The 19,926-nt window shown below is 48.4% G+C and overlaps 1 protein-coding gene across 1 annotated transcript in view; it reads left to right on the forward strand.

Moving 5' to 3' along the window:
- Positions 1–953: 953 nt before the first annotated feature.
- The window catches only part of LOC134022371 (echinoderm microtubule-associated protein-like 4), a 30,990-nt gene continuing 12,017 nt past the window's right edge, over positions 954–19,926 (forward strand). Inside the window, 11 exon segments of the mRNA XM_062463846.1 lie at positions 954–1,331; positions 7,316–7,498; positions 11,044–11,179; positions 11,822–12,019; positions 14,214–14,354; positions 14,472–14,497; positions 16,629–16,752; positions 16,945–17,094; positions 17,737–17,806; positions 18,452–18,566; positions 19,796–19,890. Of these exon segments, the coding sequence (XP_062319830.1) occupies positions 1,262–1,331; positions 7,316–7,498; positions 11,044–11,179; positions 11,822–12,019; positions 14,214–14,354; positions 14,472–14,497; positions 16,629–16,752; positions 16,945–17,094; positions 17,737–17,806; positions 18,452–18,566; positions 19,796–19,890 (1,308 nt within the window). The 5' untranslated portion in view covers positions 954–1,261.

The following is a 19,926-nucleotide window of genomic DNA, read 5'->3' on the forward strand; positions in this document are numbered from 1 at the left end:
GCTGGGCTGCATTCTGACCCAGCCAGGTACTCATGATCCACCTCAGGCCACTCAAATTAGAGCGGAAAAAATGTCTTAATATAGCAAAATGTTAACAAGGAGCGCTCAGGTCATTCTCAACGAAGTCAGATATGTTTCCAATTTTCCTCATAGGAGCTTCATTGTTGGTTGACATAGACTAGAGGAACCTGTGGCAGAAATGGGAATCATAAGATTCAGACTGTGGGCCTCATCACTATTGCAGTGCTGTGCCAGGCATTTAATGATTGTTCGATGAATGTTCCAGAATGGTTTATAGGTCATACTATTATAATAGTTGTCTGATGAGATGCAGGGTACAGTCCTGTTGCAGAGGGCGTTCCATTTCTGTAGGGGATTCCACTGAAATTGAGAGGTGTGAGAAAGCAAAGTTTGGTAAGGAAAGAGGCGTATAAGGAAGGAAGGAAGGAAGCAAGGAAGGAATAACAGAAGGGAGGAGGAGGGAGAGTTGGTACCTTTCTAACAAGGCTCCTGGAGTTTGACACCTTTTTCTCAGTCTACCATCCCCCTCTCCGTTACACCATTACCCCCCTCCCCCTTCTCTCTCCTCCCTCCTCTCTCTCTCTCTCTCTCTCTCTCTCTCTCTCTCTCTCTCTCTTCTCTCTCTCTCTCTCTCTCTCTCTCTCTCTCTCTCTCTCTCTCTCTCTCTCTCTCTCTCTCTCTGTCTCTCTCTCTCTCTCTCTGTCTCTCTCTCTCTGTCTCTGTCTCTGTGTGTGTTGACAGGAGTCTATTGACAGAAGTCTGCTGGAACTGCAGAGGTTAAATATCTAGGCTTTAGCCCCTCCCTCAGTCAGCCAAGATAAAAAAAAAAAAAATCTTAATCTCCTCCTCCTTCTTACTCGCTCGCTCACTCTCTCCGGCTTTGTGTGAGCGCGGCAGCAGTGTGTCAGTGCGTCTGAGAGAGAGAGAGAGAGAGCGGAGAACGAAGACAGAGGAGATTGAAAGAGAGAAGGGGAAGGAAGGAAAGGAGGAGAGAGAGACTGGATGGAAGGGAGGCGCGAGACGCAATAAAAGCGAACGAGGGAGAAAGAGAAAAGGCACCCTGCCCAGAGAAGGAGAAGAGCAGCCCCTTGCTCTGACACGCACACTGCCGTGGCGAAATCTGCACACACACGCTCTCGCTCGCACCCTCGGTAGAAGAGGAAGCGGCCTGGATCTTGTCAGTGGAGAGAGCTTGTGTATCTATCCCCGAGTGTGTGTGTGTGTCTGCAGCGAGAGCAGAATGGAGGAGGTTACAGAGTCGCCAGTATGCAACTCCACTGGCGCCCCCCTGCTCAACAACCATTGTCCCGGTAACGTACCTCACCTTGCTTCACCGTAGAGCTGAGGACACCAGGCTATGGAGTTTAGTGGCCAGGTGGTGTTCCATTTGTTGTTGTGTGTGTGTGGCTGCGTGCGCATGTCTGTGCATTCTCGGGGGAGTTCCCGTCTGCGGAAATGCGTAAATGGACTGAGGTTCAAGCACGCTTGCACTTTACCTGGGCGAGTGTGTGGTTTTTACTAGAAATGGCGTGCGTGTGTTGAATGGGGAGAGTTTGATTATGTCAGTGTAATGTATGAGAGAGAGAGAGAGAGAGAGAGAGAGAGAGAGAGAGAGAGAGAGAGAGAGAGAGAGAGAGAGAGAGAGAGAGAGAGAGAGAGAGAGAGAGAGAGAGAGAGAGAGAGAGAGAGAGAGAGAGAGAGAGAGAGAGAGAGAGAGAGAGAGAGAGAGAGAGAGAGTGTGTGCCGCCTTGGCCTTTAGCAGACTTCATGGTCTCAGTAGAGGGGAACTTAGGCCGGGGCTAGGTCTGGGCAAGGACCGGTTACGGTGTTACATCCTGTCTTTGTGTAGTTCTCTCTCTCTCTGTCTGTCTCTGTCTGTCGCTGTCTGTTTGTACACCAAGGTACCTTGCTCCTCTGCCAGAGTACACACCCAACACAAATTAAGACAAATAGAAAAAAAAGAGGGTTATGATAGAGAGAAAGCGATAAAGTTCAAAGCTATTCGAGTCTGCCTTTTGAGGCTATTTTTCCTCTCTCCTCCCCTCTTTCTCCTCTCTCTCTCTCTCTTCTCTTTCTCTGTACTCATGTTCTCACCTCTCTCTCATAAACGTTTATAGAAGGACATACTTTCAGATGGTTAAATATACACAAAGTGCTTACAGGTAAATGTAGGTACGCACACACAGGTTTATTTGCACAATTGGCATATGTGTGTCTGTTAGGAGTAACTAAGTGTTTAGTGTAAGAGGAGGTGCAGTGTGTTCAGATGTCTGCCAGCAGGGAGATTCCCCATTCTGACAATATCCACAGATGGTCTCATTCTCACTGTGTGTTTGTGTTTGTAGCCAGTGTGTCTGTGACTGTGTAATGTGCAATGTGTGTGAGTTGTTAATCAATAACATAACACATATAAGTATAGTGTGTGTGCTGTACTGCTTTAATGTATCCACACTGTTTACTACGAGTGTGTGTGTCCACACTGTGTACCACAAGTATGTGTGTGCTAATTGTGAATGATTTGCTGACAGTGCTGTATTGTGGGTCTGTGTGCGTTACTCAATGATAAAGTAAAGTGTGTGTGTGTGTGTGCAGTGTAACAGTATTACCCAGTGATGTGGTTGTGCGGTGGAGATCTAGACACGGCTGCAGCTTCTCTGATAATCCCTGCTCATCCATCATCACATCTCACACTCACTTTTTCTCTCTTGCTCTCTTTTGCTCCATTTCTCTCCATCTCTCTCTCTCCGACACACAGACACACACGCCAGGGTTTCCCGCAGCACTTTGCAGCGAAGGCGGCCACCTAAGCAACAAACGCCTGTTGCCTTACGTTGTCCCAAACCCCCCCCCCCCCCCCCCCCCCCGGTCTGAAGGCAAAACCCACCCTACCACCTTAACGGACACATTTCCTGCACACACATACTTTGTCCAACTGTGCAGTCTACTCTTTAAAACAAACATGTCCCTACATGCCCAAAAAATAATTTAAAGCGAGAAATGCACAAGAATCCGGTCTTGTACCATAATCAGTTGTTTATGTATCAGTGTTGCAGGCTTTATAATGCAGTCTGCTTCCTCAGGCTGACTTCATTATTCATGCAGGTGTCTTTGTTCATTAACAGGACTGGGGTCGCAGGGAGCATGTGTAATGCTGATTAAGTATTGATGGAGGGAATGTCTGTACTAAATCTGATTACCAGGCTTACATACTGTGTGTGAGGCGGAAATGAGCGTGAAGTGTGTGTGTGTGTGTGTGTGTTCCTGCCTCGGTTCATCCCTCTTCTGGCCAGTGGGAATTCAAGTGTTCTCAGTGAGTGTGTGTGTGTGTGTATGTGGTGTGTGTGTGTGTGTGTGGGTGGAGTTTTTATGGAGTGTGTGTGGGCACAGTGTGCGTGCAAAATGTGTTTGTTGAGAGTGTGTGTTTGCAGTGTGTGTGTGCGGGGTGTGTCTGATGCACCTCCGTCCAAGTGTGACCAGGAAATGTTAATGAGAAGAGCTCCAGGCATTGCTGGAGATCACACTGACTCCCAGATCTGTGTTTGTCTGCAGTCTGTCTATGCGTCTGCAGTGTGTGTTAGTGTGTGTCTGTAGTGTGTGCGTGTGTGTTTGTCCGTGTTTACAGGAGACCTCTCTCAAGGAACAAGCGTAAAGCAGGATATTACCATATGCAAATCAGACAAGTCCTTCCTTCATAAAAAATACATGTCTGCATAACGAGAGAAAGAGTGTGTGTGATGTGAACAGAAAGAGGAGGGATGGAAATAAAGAAAGAGAAAGGAAGGTGAAGAGATGAATGGTCTGAACAGCCTTTATCTTCATGCTGTGGATAATGATAATAATGATATAGTTACTGTGTCTTTCCCCAGGGCCTTTTGTGTCAACAGTCAACATAACAATTGAGCTCACTCACTTTGCATCTACAAAGTCTTGTTTCCTGTTTGACAGGATGCACTTGTTAGCACGCTTCCTTGCAATGATTTGCCAAATCATGACGAAGTTTTGGAGGATTTCACCCCTCTCCCTCTGCAGCGCTGTAGCCGTAAGGCGTACATAACATCTCTTCCTGTGTGATCTCACCTCCAAGAATGACGCAGGTTGCGGTAGAAGTCACTTTTCACTCCCACTGGAGATGGGTGCATCCTCAATGTTACCTGGTGACTAAAGTATTCAAAAGAAGCTGACCAGACCTGTAGATCACAACTTGTCCAACGGGGAGCAAGGACAGCCTTTGCTCTGGTCCAATGGTACTGCTGTATCAGTAGATCCTCTGTCCTGAGGTCTGTCAGACCAGCACAGCCCCCTAACAGTCAACCAGAATATACAGCTTTCACTTCCAGGAATATTAGGCCAGAATATTGTATGTGCATGTATGCATGTGTGTGTGTGTGTGTGTGTGTGTGTGTGTGTGAGCAGGGGGTGGAGAGGAGAGCTCAGGAATGTGACAGTTCATTGTGAAATGTGACAAGTGAAGAAGCCTTCCTTCCTCTCAGACAGAGACAAGGAGCTATCAGCTCTGGAGAGCTCAGAAGGAGCCATCCTTGAGGTTTACCACACACAACTCAAACTAGCAAGTGGGATGACAAGTAGCTCTCTTATAGTACAGAAACCTGCGAAAACATTAGGCCAAAATATGTAACTCTTCTAATCTAAGTTCACTTTCACCCACTAACCCACTCTAATCTACAGTACTGTATAGGCTACCCAGTCCAGACTGACATGGCATTAAGATTCGCTGAGTCTAGCGTACTGCAGTTTGTGTTCCCTGGGGAGCCTTTGATGGAGTGGAGTCAAGATAAGATAAGCATTACTGAAGTTAGGCTTCACTGAAAGGAAACTGAGGAGAAAGAAACAAAAGGACTTGAGACAGGAAAGCAGAAATGGCCTCGGCATGGTAGCACTTGTGGAGCGCCGCAGAACACCACACGCAAGACCTGCGTCCGTTCTGCTACCGTAACCATGGTGACGGCGGTTGAGGTGACTGTTGGGTGTGTGGGTAGGCAGTATGCGCAATGGATGTGTGTGTGTGTGTGTGTCTCTCGTGTGTCGTGTCACCCTCGTGGGCTGCCGGATGTCTGTTCTCTGCCCCCTCTCCTGATACTGCCACGTCATGTTCAGAGCTGGAGCATCACTCTGCTCTCTGTTACTTCATGCATTTGTTACATCCCGCCTGGAGCTTTTTCTCCAGGGTCTTCCTTGAAGGTTTAGCTTGGTTTATGTGCAGTTCGATGGGTGTATGCGAAGCCCTCTCTGACGTTGCTTGTTAAAAGAGCTATACAAATACATTTGATTTGATACTTCTATGTCTGCATCAAGGGACAGCTAAAGAATACGTCAACACGCACACACACACACACACACACACAGTGACACCCATACACACCCACTATACACACATGTACACGCTCAGTGACACACATACACACACGCCCTCTGGAAACCTCAAGCATTCCTCAGTCTCATCTTAGCAGGGCTTCAGTAACTCTGATGCTAACAGACTGGTTCTATGGTGTTCTACTGAGAGGCTTCACACTGCAGGCAGCCAATTATCCCTGCAACACTGCTCTCTGTCTGAGCCCATTCCAGGGTGCGTGTGTGTGCGTGGGTGGGTGGGTCGTCGGGGGTGTGTGTGTGTGTGCGTGTTTGTGTGTGTGTGAAACCGACTCGTAGAGACAGAACACATGCTTCAGCATTAGGAGATACCAAAAGAGAGAGAGTCAGACAAAGGTCCCCTTTGTCCAGGATACTCTCTCTGTCTGTCTGTCTCTCTCTCTCATCTTTATCGGTGAAGAAGAGCTGCCTCAGCACTTTAGCTCTCAGGCCCTCTCAGACTCTCTACTTTATCTGTCCTCGAGAAGGTGTCTCTGTGCTCTGCTTGTATTCCTGTCTCTCAGACATGAAGCTGTTTGATAACTCTGCGTTGGCTTATGTTTCCTGGCTTGAGCTGTTTAAGAGTTGGTTGATTGACGACTCCATTCTCAGCTATTTTCATTGGCTCTCTCTCTGAGTGGGAATTGATTTACAGTTAGAGCTGTAAAAGCAGTAGAAGTGGATCTGAGCTGGATTGGTTGTTCTTTAGATTGATGGCTGTGCACTTGGCTAGCTTCCCTGGCTCAGGTCGAACCAGTGTACAGAGGAGTCCATTGTTCTCTAATATCCCATTTTTGTTTAGCGGTTTTTGTGTGTGTATGTGCCCAGTAAGAATGGGTTGTCCTTCCTGTTACCGTGGTTAACACTGCTCGGCTATCCAGGACTGGCTAACTGGCACTGTCCACTCTGCCCTCACCTACTGTGTGGCCAGAGGAAATATCGTCCCTTGACTCTGTGGAACTGTGTGTGTGTGTACTTGATTTACATCTGTGTCACAGATACATGTATATTTTCCCACAACTCAGTTGAGCTCAGCCAGTGTGCTCGTGTGGAAGGGTAGTTGTGTGGATTTATATTGTCCGTCCTCTGACTTAATGTGGAGGTAAGAAGGTTCATGGCTGCCCCTCTTAAAGACTAACCTCAGCGATGAAGGCACATTACCACCCCCCCTATTGCCCCATTTGCCCCCCTTATCCCATCCAGCAATCAGGACCTAAACCACAGCTAGGCTTGGCAAGAGCACATATCCCCCAGTCCACACACACACTTGCAAACACACACACACAGTATGCTCTTTTTGTAGAGGCATAAAACACATGCATGCACACACACGCACACACATATGCACAGTATGCCTTTACCATAGAGGCATACAAATGAATGCACATACACACACACACATGCACACACACACAGGAAATCAGAGCCGTGTGTGTTCCGTTACTTGATTACAGGATCATTCCTGAGTTTTCCACGTCTTCTTGCTTCCTATGTAGTTTCACAATAGGCCGGGGGGAACCCCCCCCCTCCCACACACAAGCTCACTGATGACCCAGGGTACACACTGAATGGAACTGACTGGAGTGTGTGAGAGTTGGAGTGTGTGTGTATGTGTGTGTTTATGCACTATTGCAGTTAAGATGTTCTTCTTCTATTCTGAATGTTAGTTATTCTATTCTGAATGTTATTCTGAATGTATGTTATCCACTGTGCCTGGTGAGGTGATTATTTGTGTTACCTTTGCCTAGTATAGCCTCTTTTAGGGTTAGTTTATGTTATACTTTCCACATGCACGAGTTCTAAATGCTCTGGACAAAAAAAAAGCGTCTGCTAATGTCAACTGTAATAAGAAAACATGCACTGGACCGGTTATGTGTGCGTTGCGTAGCGTTGCTCACCCTCTCCTCCCCTCCCGCCCCTCTCCCAGATGACAGCATCTCAGCGGCCAGCGCGTCCGACGTGCAGGACCGCCTGTCGTCCCTGGAGCTGCGCGTGCAGCAGCAGGAGGATGAGATCACCGTGATGAAGGCGGCGCTGGCCGACGTGCTGCGGCGCCTGGCGCTCTCCGAGGACACGGCCGCCTCCGCCAAGAAGCAGCAAAGCGGCAAAGGTAGACCTTCGCCTTGACCCCTTGAGCCACCTGAGCTGCCCATCTGAACCCCCACCCATCGGCGCTGTACCCCTTTGCTAGGTCTGTGGTCAAACTCGAGGCCCTGGTCCTGCCCTCACTGGTTGGTTAGGAATGGTAAGAAATGAAAGGTAGAGATAGACGTGTAGACGTAGGGGAGAGCCAGGCAGATAGAGAGAGAGGGAGAGGGAGAGACAGGGAGATAGAGAGAGAGAGGGGGAGGGAGAGACAGGGAGATAGAGAGAGAGAGGGGGAGGGAGAGACAAGGAGAGAGGAGGAGAAAGAGAGAGACTGTGTGTTTACACAGAGGTAGCTGAGACCAGAACTTGGATCTGTTAACAGTTTCACTCCGACCTTGACCCCCGGCGCAGAATGTTTCCACCCAGAACACAGCTTTGTGTCCACAGTGTGTGTCCTCTGTGTGTGTGTGTGTTCATATGTGTCTCTTTGTCTGTGTGCGTGTGCATATGTGTGCGTCTTTGCTTTTTTGTGGGTGGGTGTGTGTGTGTATACTATGAAAGGCTCTGTCTGTTCAGAAGAGGAAACGGAGAGACAGAGAAAGAAGGAAGGAAAGGAAAGACAGATTGACCGAGAAAAAGGAACAGAATCATTGAGATATAATGAGGCACATAGGAACGAAGAGAATGCAAAGGAGAAGTAAAGTGTGTGTCTCTTGCCCTGGGCCTGTGGTGTGTGATCAGTAAGAACCTCACCCTCACCCTCACCCTCTCAGCCAGGGTCTGTCTGGGTGCCTCAATAAAAGTAATCTACACACAGACCCTCTGTCCCGTGTGTGTGTGTGTGTGTGTGTGAAAGGGGGGGGGGGGTGCTGGTTGAGACTGGCAGTCTGTCTGCAGACCCTCAGTGTGGTTAGTGAACCATTATCAGAGTGTCTGGTGACTGTGCAGCCTTGACATCTCTGGCTAAAGCAGCCCTCTCCTCCAGAATCATAGAGAGGGCCTCTCTGGGTAATGTCCTGGCTGCAAAACTCAGCCATTGGTCCTTGACAAAGGGTGACTGTGGCCTGTTCAAATAGTGTGGAAGTGCATTCTTTTTTTATCTATCCCTTCCTTCCCTTGTCCTTCCTTCATCCTCCCGCCCTTACTCCCTCCCTCCCTCTCTCCCTTCCTCCCTGGAGATATCCATAATTAGAAGAAATTAGCAGAGAGCCATGCAAAGTTATTCCCTGAAAAATATTCACCAAGGAAACGGCTTGTTTGAAAAGTGGAAAAGGACCGCGTGTGTGTGTGTGACTGCAGGATCAAGACTGCTGTCTGACCGGGGTAGACTAGTCATACTGAGATCGTGTGTAATGACAGCCTTGGTTAGTGGCCCTGACCTGATTTCAACTTCTCTTCCTCCCTCTATCCCTCTGATCCTACCACTTCCATCCATCCTCTGTCATCCCCCGTTCCACTCAGCCTTCCCGTAACTCACCCCTTTAGCTGATTATGTTATGATGTCACTCCCTGCTTAGCATAATCCCCTTGGTGATAACCCCCCCCCCCCCCCCCCCCCCCTGCGGTGTGTATGCATGTGTGTAACCACACTGTTAGTCAGCACTTCTGCCACATTTGGGAAGTATCCAGCAGAAGTTATTTCACGGTCAAACCAATGTTTGTTTAAAATCGTTTTGACAAATGGATCACAGTGTGTTTGTTTTTTATCTGAATGACAGTACAGATGATTAAGACTTAGGGAGATTACATCTTATGTTTTGTATCTCTGCAGAGACAGTGGGCCATCCAGTAGAAAAAAACACAAATGTACAAACACACCTCACCCCCACACAGGCCTCTTCCTCCCACTCTCAACGCCCCTCGAGTACAACTCACTTCCCCATTCTTTGTCTATCTTTCATTTTTTTCAGTCCACAACTTTCTATCCACCTCCCTCATCCTCAGTCTAAATCTTGCTCACTTCCCCCCATCTTTCTCTTTCCAGCCCTCATGTTTTCCACTCTTCCCCCCCCCCCCAGATCTGTCTTTCTCTTTCCAGATATTCCATATCAAGAAGCCTGGACAGAGAGAAGATGTATGTGTGTGTGTGTGTGTGTGTGTGTATGTGTTTATGTGTGTTTGCTCTGTGATTAAAGACAGGGATCTATGTTTCCTGTGGGTATAGTTAAAGGTTACGTGAGGACTTCCTTTGAGACACTAGGCCATTGTATCTCTGGCACACACACACCCACACCCACATACATCCACACACCCAACTCCAGGTTATGTCAGTGGCTAGGTGTGTGTGGAGGAAGTGAAGGTAAGGATTCAGGTCTATACATCTCTGTAACTCATTATTATCAATCAATCACTTGACACAAGCTGGTGATCAGATGCTCTTAACTGAATGCCATTGATCTGGTATATATGGAGCTCTATTGATCCACTGTAGGGATCATCCAATACACACTCTAAGTTTCCCCCCTTAGCCTTTGTTTTGCCTCCTATCCTGCCTGACAAGCACCTGCCATTGTTTTGTCTGGTTGTTTTTTTTTTTGGGGGGGGGGGGCTGGTGGAAGGGGGGTACACACAGGCCCCTGCTGTGTGTGTGTGTGTGTGTGTGTGTTTGTACTGGGGAGCAATGGAGCGTGAAACTGAGCCATGTGTCAAGTGATACAAGATCAGCGCACCCCTGGGAATGCCACGCAACCTCTTCTACATACATACAGACACACACACACACACACACAGACACACACACACACATTAGATAAAGAGATAACTGCAGGTTATGTCAGTGGCTAGTGGCTACGTATGTGTGGACTCAAATGCTGTGCTGTATGCACACACCCCTCACCCTTCGAATGCCCACAGAACTCCAGTATGATGTCTCAGAGGGTCTTTACACATAGCACAACATGTGAGTGTGTGTGTGTGTGTGTGTGTGTGTGAGAATGGCGTTTCCTGTCTCAGCCTTAGGTCGGTAGTTAATCAATGCTTGAGCTCAGTCCGACACAACTGCCCCCATGCAGTTTGAGCTGCCTGCTCCATCCTTATCCAATTAGGCCATCTGGCTGGAGGATGGGGTGAGGAGGAGGAGGATGGGGAGTTTGGGGGGGGGGGGAGCGGGAATCTGCCCTGGCTAATCCATCTTTTGCCCTTGTGGATCAGACGGTTAACCCTCGTCCATCACTCCCCACCTCCATGTCCTGTGACTTAATCCCTCTATCCAGACTTCCTCTGCCAATCCCTTGGCTGACCCTGTCCCTGAGGTGTCCCCATTTGTCCCTCCAATCCCTGAACAGTGTTCCCCTGAATAGGCTTTTAGTTAATTAGCAGATTTGATCTACTGTTCACTTTCTCTCTCTCTCTTTCTATCTGTCTATCTGTCTATCTGTATGTGTGTCTGTCTGTCTGTGTCTGTCTGTGTCTGTCTGTGTCTGTCTGTGTCTGTTTGTGTTGGTATGTGTCTGTCTGTCTGTCTTTGTCTGTCTGTCACTTTCGCTCACCCTTTCACACCATCTCATGGTGTCCAGAGCTTGTCACTCTGGGCCTGTTCTAAGCCCTGCTCTCTTCTCCTGCCTGCAGGCCAAGCCTCCCTGCGCGAGGCCTACTCCATGTCCTGCATCGCCAACGGTGGCTCCAGCAACCGCAAGCCCGGCCACAGAGACACCTCCACTGTGTCAGTCACCAGGAAGGAGACCTTCTCCTCAGCAGCCAAGAGGTACCACACACTCTCTCACACACACAAATCCACAAACGCTGAGATGCACACAAATACATACACAAATTGACACTTATATTCAATATGCAGTGTATAGGTAAACACACACACACCTAAACAACACACTTCCCAAAAATGTCTAATGTCACTCTAATTAACTACAAACGCCTCACTTAAACCATTGACAAACTCTGGTCTTTCCCTCCCAGTCTTTTTGAAAGAAAGTCTAATATGTCAACATGTTCACATTCTTCCTCACAGCTTGCAGTGACTCAGCAGACTGGGGAGCCCTGGGTTGTGAGAGGACTGAGTCCCTGTCAGGGCTTGTAGCTGAGTCGGCTATGTTCACCAATGTCTTAGTTGAATGTAAAAAAAAAACGGTTTATGCTGCTTAGCCTTGCTGGCTAAATAGATTCTAGCTTTGACCATTGATGAGAATAAAGCAGGTGTTTGACTTGGCTGTGCTCCTTGCCATTGTAAGTAAGGGGGGCAGTCTTTGTTTATTTACATCATCCATATCTATCACCCCCTAACCCCATTTAGTCTTTCCTCACCCACTTACCTGCCACAGGTGTGTAAGTATCGACCTGTTGTGTGTGTGTGTGTGTGTCTTTAACCTCCCCCCGGTTGTTTTCTCTGCAGCGGACCACCTGAGCGGAAAAAGGACTCCAAGCCTCAGATGGAGGGCATCAAGGAGAAGGAGGAGCCTAACGATAAGGGCCCCGCCCCCGCCAGCCCCCAGACGGCACCTTCCCCGGCCACCAGTCACCCCCCCTCCCCCCACCCCCCCCAGTCCCAGAGGCACACCCCGGAGAGCAAAGGCCCCTCCCCAGTCAAAAGGTTCCCACCCACTCCTCTCCCCAACCCCCCCCCCCCCCCCCCCCCCCTCCCCCCCGGCCCCAGTCCCTCTGCCCTGACTCTACTTCTGGGGCCAGTTGGCATGCTGCTCTGCTAGCTACATCACTCACCTCACAATGCATTACCATGGCTACTACTGATACTGCTGCTGTAACTACTAATATAACATTTAACCTCTGTACAGACCTCTCAACCTTACCTACGGTTTAGCTTTTCCTCATTCGTAGTTGCCCTCAACAAGCATTTTTGTTGGGGTTCAGATAGGAGAGCAGGCCGAATAGAAAAGAGGGATCCAAGGAGAGGAGAGAGGAATGGTTTGCAGATGTCTCTCTCATCCATGGCACTGTGAGCTCTCTCACTATATCATTAGGAATCAGGGTGGTCCTATCTGTCATACATCAGCTGTGCACTCCACCAGGCAGGTCACCCACACACACACACACACACACACACACACACACACACACACACACACACACACACACACACTGGACTCTCCCAGTCAGTCTTCCCACTCCTACTGACCCATAACACAGATCAGTCTCAATTAGGCTGTCGAAGCACGAGCAGCAATTATCTTGTACAATAGATGCCCCTCTGAATCCATGCCGCCTGTTTCACTGGCACCATTCACTGCTCGTCCGGGCCAGGGCCATGCCAAGCACATTAGGCTACTAACTCATCTGCTAGCAATTGACTGTGTGTGTGTGTGTGTGTGTGTCCGCCCAATATGAATGGACCAAGGCTCTTTCTGGCATTGGAGTTATTTATGCTGGCTACGTCTGCCTCTTCAGCATTGTGGTGATAGTGATGGCTGACTTCTAGAAGACTCTATACTCAGGCTAAAGTGGTCCATCTTCGGCACCCACTTAGTTGGGGCATAGTCCCCCATTTAGAGGGCTTTTAACCAGCACACAAACTACATGTCAGCTGTAGAACATCACTCAACCTCTCGATCCATTTATCGTATCACCTAATATTTTTAGGTCATACTTATCTTTCCCTCCATTTCAAACGCACATACAGACCTTCCCGAACTCTCTCTCCCAGTCATCCAGTGAAGTATCCCAGTTCTGCCCTCAGTGTACTGTCGAGACTGTCAGTGGGACTGTTATTTTGTTCTCTCCCTCCACCCTTCTCTCCCAGGGGCCCCACAGCTGCTCTGTGTGTGTGTGTGTGTTCCCTGTGTGTGTCCCTGCCCATTCCTGACCTGCGTGTGTGAATGCATGGACACACAAGCGTGTATAACGTTCTGGATCACTTCTGTTCAGGCTAGCATCCTCATTTCCCGCCAAATTCTTGTCCGGTTGGTCGTCTGGGTCTGGTCCTCTGTGTGTGGTGGTGTCCACAGATACAGGGCCGGCCCTACCACTGCTGCAGCATACTGAGTTGTATAACACACTGCTAAACTACCCCCAACCCCCCTTAATTAAATGAAACATCCCTTTCTGCCCCCCGAGTGCCTCTACTGCCCCCTAGTGAGAGATGGGTAGACTGTGCGGAAGGGATCCAGATGGGACAGTGTGTGTCTAGGCTAGTGTGTGGTTGGGCTATTGTTAACCTTGTCTTCTTCTCACAGCATCGCATGAGGATTGGCTTTTCTCTTGTATTCACTTACGTCTCTCTCTCTCTCTCTCTCTCTCTCGTTGTTTAAACCCCTCTCTACTCTTTCCTTTGCAGTGGGGCGTCTTAACTCTTTGGCCTATCTGTCTCCTGAAGCCTGGGGCTGGATTTACTCTGCCAGCTTGTGTGTACTAACCTGTGACTAGGGGTGTGATCTCCCCTGTGTGCCCTGCTGCAGCATGCCTGGGTCCCGCCCCCAGGGCCTCACTTGACTGTAGGAGGCCCTGGTTCTCTCTCTCTCTCTCTCTCTGTCTGTCTCTGGTGTTTCAGGTCCAGATTAACCCAAAATGGGGGGTGCCATTTGTGAATGACAGGAGAGACACTTTTTTTTTTTTTTTTTGTCTTTCAATGAATGTGGTTCTCATCTCACGTTCAGTTCAGAGGCATTGTGGCCTGCATATTATGCGCAATAGCCAGTGGCAATACTCCCATTATCATAACAGTGGCACCCCATCATACTCCTGTTTTCTGTCTGTCCTGGTCTTTCTCTCTATCTCTCTTTCCACCTTTGGGAGACGTTCAATCGATTGTATGTGTTTGCGTTTGGGTCTAGGGGCCACAGTGCGAAGCGAGGGACGGGGATGGAGAGATCTCAGAGCAGCACGTGGGACAGTGGGGAGGAGAGCAGGAACAAGCTGGTGAAGGCTGCCTCCACCTCCAAGCTGCTGGCCAAGGTGGTGAAGAACGCCGAGAAGTGAGTCTGACGCACACAACAACAATGGCACTGGTAGTCAGTAGGTTTAGTTAAAGTTATAGCTGCTTTCAACATTTTCAGTCACACCTGACCTGGTTGTTCTGTGTTTTCTTGCAGACACAAGGACACAGTGATTAGCCAAGGTAAGCACTATGCATATGTACTGTGGTTGAACGACTATCCTATGTGTACGCCATCATTTTGACAAAATCGAATGACTAGAGTATGTGGGAATTGACCATAGCTAGCTAATCACTCTACTAAGGTAGTGCAAGTACTAGCTAACCACACCACTAAGGTCTCTTAACTCAGTGATGTCAACCAGGCTGTCCATTGGGCAAGAGGCATTAGAGCTGGTGTAATTGACACTACTCCTGTTGTTCCTCACTGTATCCTACCTTTTACCATTCCCCCTAGTGTGTCCATGTAGGTGGTAGAACCATTGTACTGTAGCTGTTCTCCTTTTGTCTAGTACCATTGTGTGTGTTTGCGTGTGTGCGTGTTGTCGAGTGACATTGTTTCTGTCTCATGACCAGCCAAAATGTCAACCCGTGAGAAAAACAGCCAAGCAGGTGAGTGGTTCTCAAGACAGCCAGTCAGCAGGCAGCACATGAACCAGCCAGCGCTTGCCTTTATCTCCGTCTGCTTGATGGCTGGTCTGGCATCTCCAACACCTTATGATTTCTCTCACTCCTTCTGGTAGATCATTCCATCTATCTAACACGCCACACACATTCTCCCTCCCCCCCCTTCTGCTCCTTCCGCACTCTTGCCCTCTCTCTCTCACTTCGGATATGATTGCCCTCAGGCAATGCCCAGCCCAGATGAAGAACATGGCTGTGCCCGGCCTTGCCCTGTTCTGTGGGCGCGTCGCAGTGTCTTGTGCCTGGCTTTACCGGGTTATCTGTGGTCAGGCGAAGAATGTGTTTGCTCCAGAGACCCATGCTGAGGGACTCTAATTAGCTAAATCGAATAGTCTGTTCCTGGCATGACTGACCACTGACAGAGTCCGGGAATCCGGGAAGGCATTCAGTTAGGATGATTGCAGACCACAGTTCTTATGGTTGTGATCACGACTTGAGCAAGCATCTGTGCCTAGTGCATCACATGCAGGGACGGTCGATTTTCCTCACAAGGGGATGCAGTCCGGGCCCCAGAACTGTGGAGAATAGCTAGATCCCAGGTGTTCTTTTATGAGCAGGGATTCTGGAAATCTATTCCTCCTTCTCCACCTCTAGTCGGCCTCCCCCATCCCTCGCTCCCCATCATGGGCTCACTATGGAGAGTGGAGCTGTTCCCCACAGGGCTGGAAGGCAGACAAGGGAAACACATTCTTTGAATCCCAGTCCACTGCAAATTGACCCTATATCCCTCCCTCCTCTCTCTCTCTCTCTCTCTCTCTCTCTCTCTCTCTCTCTCTCTCTCTCTCTCTCTCTCTCTCTCTCTCTCTCTCTCTCTCTCTCTCTCTCTCTCTCTCTCTCTCTCTCTCTCTCTCTCTCTCTCTCTCTCTGTCTGTCCTCTCTCTCTGTCCTCTCTCTCTGTCTTCTACTTGTCTTTCAGCTTGGGGTTGGGGGTTGCTGACTCACTGCTTCACTCTCCTGCACGACACCCAACGCTTCTCTCGGTTTCTCCTGTCTTCTCGTCTTCTTTTCTCTCAGTCTCTCGCTCTCCGCCTCTCGCTTTCCGTCTATGGCCTTCTCTCTCCCTCTCTCTCTGTCTCTCTCTCTCTCTTTGAATGTCTGCCTGTTTGTCCCAAAGTGCCCTCAGTCTATCTGAAAAGCATGCATGGTCCACTGACTAAAAAAACAAACTGCTTTGAATTAAAAAATAAAGTAATTCACACTCACTGCGTGTGTCTCCTGTGTCAGCCAGGAGGGCGGTGAAAAGTCTGTCTTCTGCTGCTAAATACCACCGGTTGGCTTAATGGACTAAACTCATGTCATGCTCTCTGACTCACCCTTTCTGACTCACCTAATGTGAAAAGGAGCGCTGTTGGCCTGACCCTAGTTATTTTTGAGCAGTATCTTATTTTCATGTGGGTTTTGGGATGGTGAGATTATATCTTTAATGGCTGTGCGGTTGGGTTCAAAAGCATGTTGTTTTGAGTCAACGTCTTTGCTTGGAATTGTGAAAACAATTGACGGGGGCAGTCTCTTTTTGCTTCCGCCAAGTTCTGCGTTGTCTCCACACGTGAGTTTTCTGAGGTGTTCTAACATCTCTCCTTCACGCCTCTCCTCCGCCTAACACGATTCCTTCTCTGCTCGCTCTCCACAGAGGGAGACTACATCAAGATGTTCATGCGCGGTCGTCCCATCACCATGTTCATTCCCTCAGACGTAGAGAACTACGATGATGTGCGCATAGAGCTGCCCCCCGAGAGACTCAAGCTGGAATGGGTGTATCCTTCCCTGCAAGCTTCAGACTTCCCCTGAGTCCTAATACTCGAAATAAACAGCCTACCTTGCGTATACATATATTATTGTTTCAAAGAAAGAAGTAATATAATCCTTTGTCCAGAGTGTTTCCCTACTACCTAGTCCCCTACCTGTCTCTATACTGTATGTACTGGCACCTTGACTTCCTGCTTCAGGTATGGCTATCGAGGCAGAGACTGTCGAGCCAATGTGTACTTGCTGCCTACAGGGGAGATAGTGTACTTCATCGCCTCCGTGGTGGTGCTCTTCAACTACGAGGAGAGGACACAACGCCACTACTTGGGACACACAGACTGCGTCAAATGGTGAGCTGTCCTAAACAGACATATGGGAGCTGGTGAAGGGTGTGAGGGAGAATGTAGTGCATGGCAACTGGAGCCATAGAAACACAGCACCTGACGTCATGTGGAAACTGAGTTGTTGTTTTTGATTGCTTTATTAGCTCCCTGAAGACTTACCTGAGGCAATGATTTCCAAGGAATATTGATGGTTAATTATGGATATTGCCAAGGGATTGGCTGTAGTGACTGGGGATACTATCGAAAACAACTCACACGAAATCATCAAGGGTGATTAGGAAAAACTGCAGCACAAGCTTTTATACACACACACACACACAATGGTTCCTACTCTAACCATTGTTTACATGACACATTCAGTTAGACTATACTTCCTGGTTCAAGCCTCTTTGGCCCTAGGATAAATACTTTATGCAAAACAGCCTCTAGTCCACCGTTAGGAGAGGCAAATGAGTGAGTTTGACCACAGAAGCCTGAAGTGTTCCCATGATGCCGAGGGGCAGAATCACCAGTGTCCACCATTAAGAAAGTGCAAACAGATGGAACTGTGTTGGTACTACACATTGTTGGACTTATTTATAAATTTACACAAAATATTGTCAGACGCTCCTCTCATCTCTCTCTCTCTTCCTGTCTCTTCCTCCACAGCCTTGCTGTGCACCCTGATAAGATCCGCATTGCCACAGGACAGATTGCAGGAGTGGATAAAGATGGACGGGTAAGCAGAACAGTAGCAACCATCATCTCTGCCCTCATCCTTGCCCTCATCCCTACCCTAATCCCCGCCTTCATCTATGCCCTCATCCAAATCCTCTAATGATTGGTTCCTTACCTCAACATGTTGTACAGTAAACTGGTTCGTGGCTTCCCTCTCTTACACAAATAATCTGACATCGAAATTCCCATAGCTAAGATACTGATACTTCCTTAGTTTCATTGTATAGACCCAGTTGGACTGATCTACAGATAATGTACAACCCCTGTTGTTCAACAACATGATCCTTGTTGGCTTATCAAGTATCTTGCCTTGCACAATCAGCCTCACTGTTGTCCTTGATGTTGACACCACCTGCCACACACACACACAAACATACACGTACAATACACAGGTGCTCTGTATTCATTCATGCAAAATGATTTGCCTTAATCCACATCATTATTTCTAAGTACTGTTTGGTCTAAACAAGCCTGACTGGATTTCACCTTCTTGGAACGTCTGGAGGCGAAGATCTATGGCTGTCTGCCTGCTTGTCTGTCAGTCAGGCACATCCTGCTGTGGCCCAGTGAGAGCCTGTTGAATGACTATCTTGATCGTTTGAGATTCCTTAATGGTTTGTGTGTGTTTGCCTGGTGTGTTTTGCAGGCACTGCAGCCCCATGTGAGGGTATGGGACTCTGTCAGTCTGTCCACCCTGCAGATCATTGGCCAGGGCACCTTCGAGAGAGGGGTGGGCTCCCTGGCCTTCTCCAAAGCAGTAAGTAACCCTACACACTGAATCAGCAGCATTTCAGGTATTTAACACACTGAATTATGGGTACTGGAGTCCGGAACACTCCACTCTCCAACCCCCCCGCACTGTAAATGGTGAACACAACCCTAACATATTGCCCAGACATGCAGCAGTACACCCACGCTGTGTCGAGACCTTGGTCTGGGTCGGTTCTGTATGCTTTATTCTGAACAGCCTTCTTTGTGAGTAAGCTAGTGGGTCAGTGTGATGTCGTTGTGGTGCTGAATACCTCATAACCTCTCTATTCAGGAGTCATTTGCAGTCTCTCTATTCCTCTCATATTCCCTTTCTCTGTCTCCCTCCATCTTAGTAAAGTCCTCATTATTGCGTGATGACAACTCATGAATCTGTTATAATTGATTTGCCTTCATTTCCGTTCTCTAGATCAGTAATACGGTAGAATGTAGTATAATTATTCTTTATCTCTTTAATCTTAGTCTTCAAAGCATACTTTGTACTCTCACTCCTTCTCTTTCTCTTTTTCTCTATCACTCCCTCTCTCTCTCTCTCTCTCTCTCTCTCTCTCTCTCTCTCTCTCTCTCTCTCTCTCTCTCTCTCTCTCTCTCTCTCTCTCTCTCTCTCTCTCTCTCTCTCTCTCTCTCTCTCGCTCTCTCTCGCTCTCTCTCTCTCACTCCCTCTCTTTCTCTCTCTCTCTCTCTCTCTCACTCTCTCTCTCTCTCTCTCTCACTCCCTCTCTCTCTCTCTCTCTCTCTCTCTCTCTTTCTCTCTCACCGGCAGTTGGCACATTCCAGTTGCTTTTACTGTCTCGTTCCCTTCACACGAAACACCCATCCACACTATGACCCATTTAGGCACACACAGGCATTGTTACATTCCCCACACCAACCATCATGCAAACAATCTTCAGCGCTGGCTTAATCATTAGCCTATTATGCTATCACAGATCTAGCCGCACCGAGGCTTTTACTGCTGCAGTGATGGGTATTATGGAGACAGAAATATGAATGAAGCCTATTAGGATTTTATTGCATTGATATCACAGATTGACAAATGTTTGGGCCAGCTGGCTTCTTGGTAATGCTGACAGCTTTAGTGTTGAACTAATGGAACTGAATTAATACATATTTCACGTGAGTTAAATGTATTATGTGAAGTAAGCCTAACGCCACATCAGAGTCCTCTCCGGTGTATTGACGTGTTCTCATGTCCTCTCCATGTTTGCTTGTCTCTGTGTAGGACTCGGGACAGCACTGAGTGTCATAGATGATTGTAACGACCACATGCTCACCGTGTGGGACTGGCAGAAGAAATCCAAGATTGCAGAGATCAAGGTCAGTCACCTGGTTCCCGCCACAGGCCATGCCTCA

The sequence above is a fragment of the Osmerus eperlanus genome, chromosome 6 (assembly GCF_963692335.1).
Source record: "Osmerus eperlanus chromosome 6, fOsmEpe2.1, whole genome shotgun sequence".
Lineage (NCBI taxonomy): Eukaryota > Metazoa > Chordata > Actinopteri > Osmeriformes > Osmeridae > Osmerus > Osmerus eperlanus.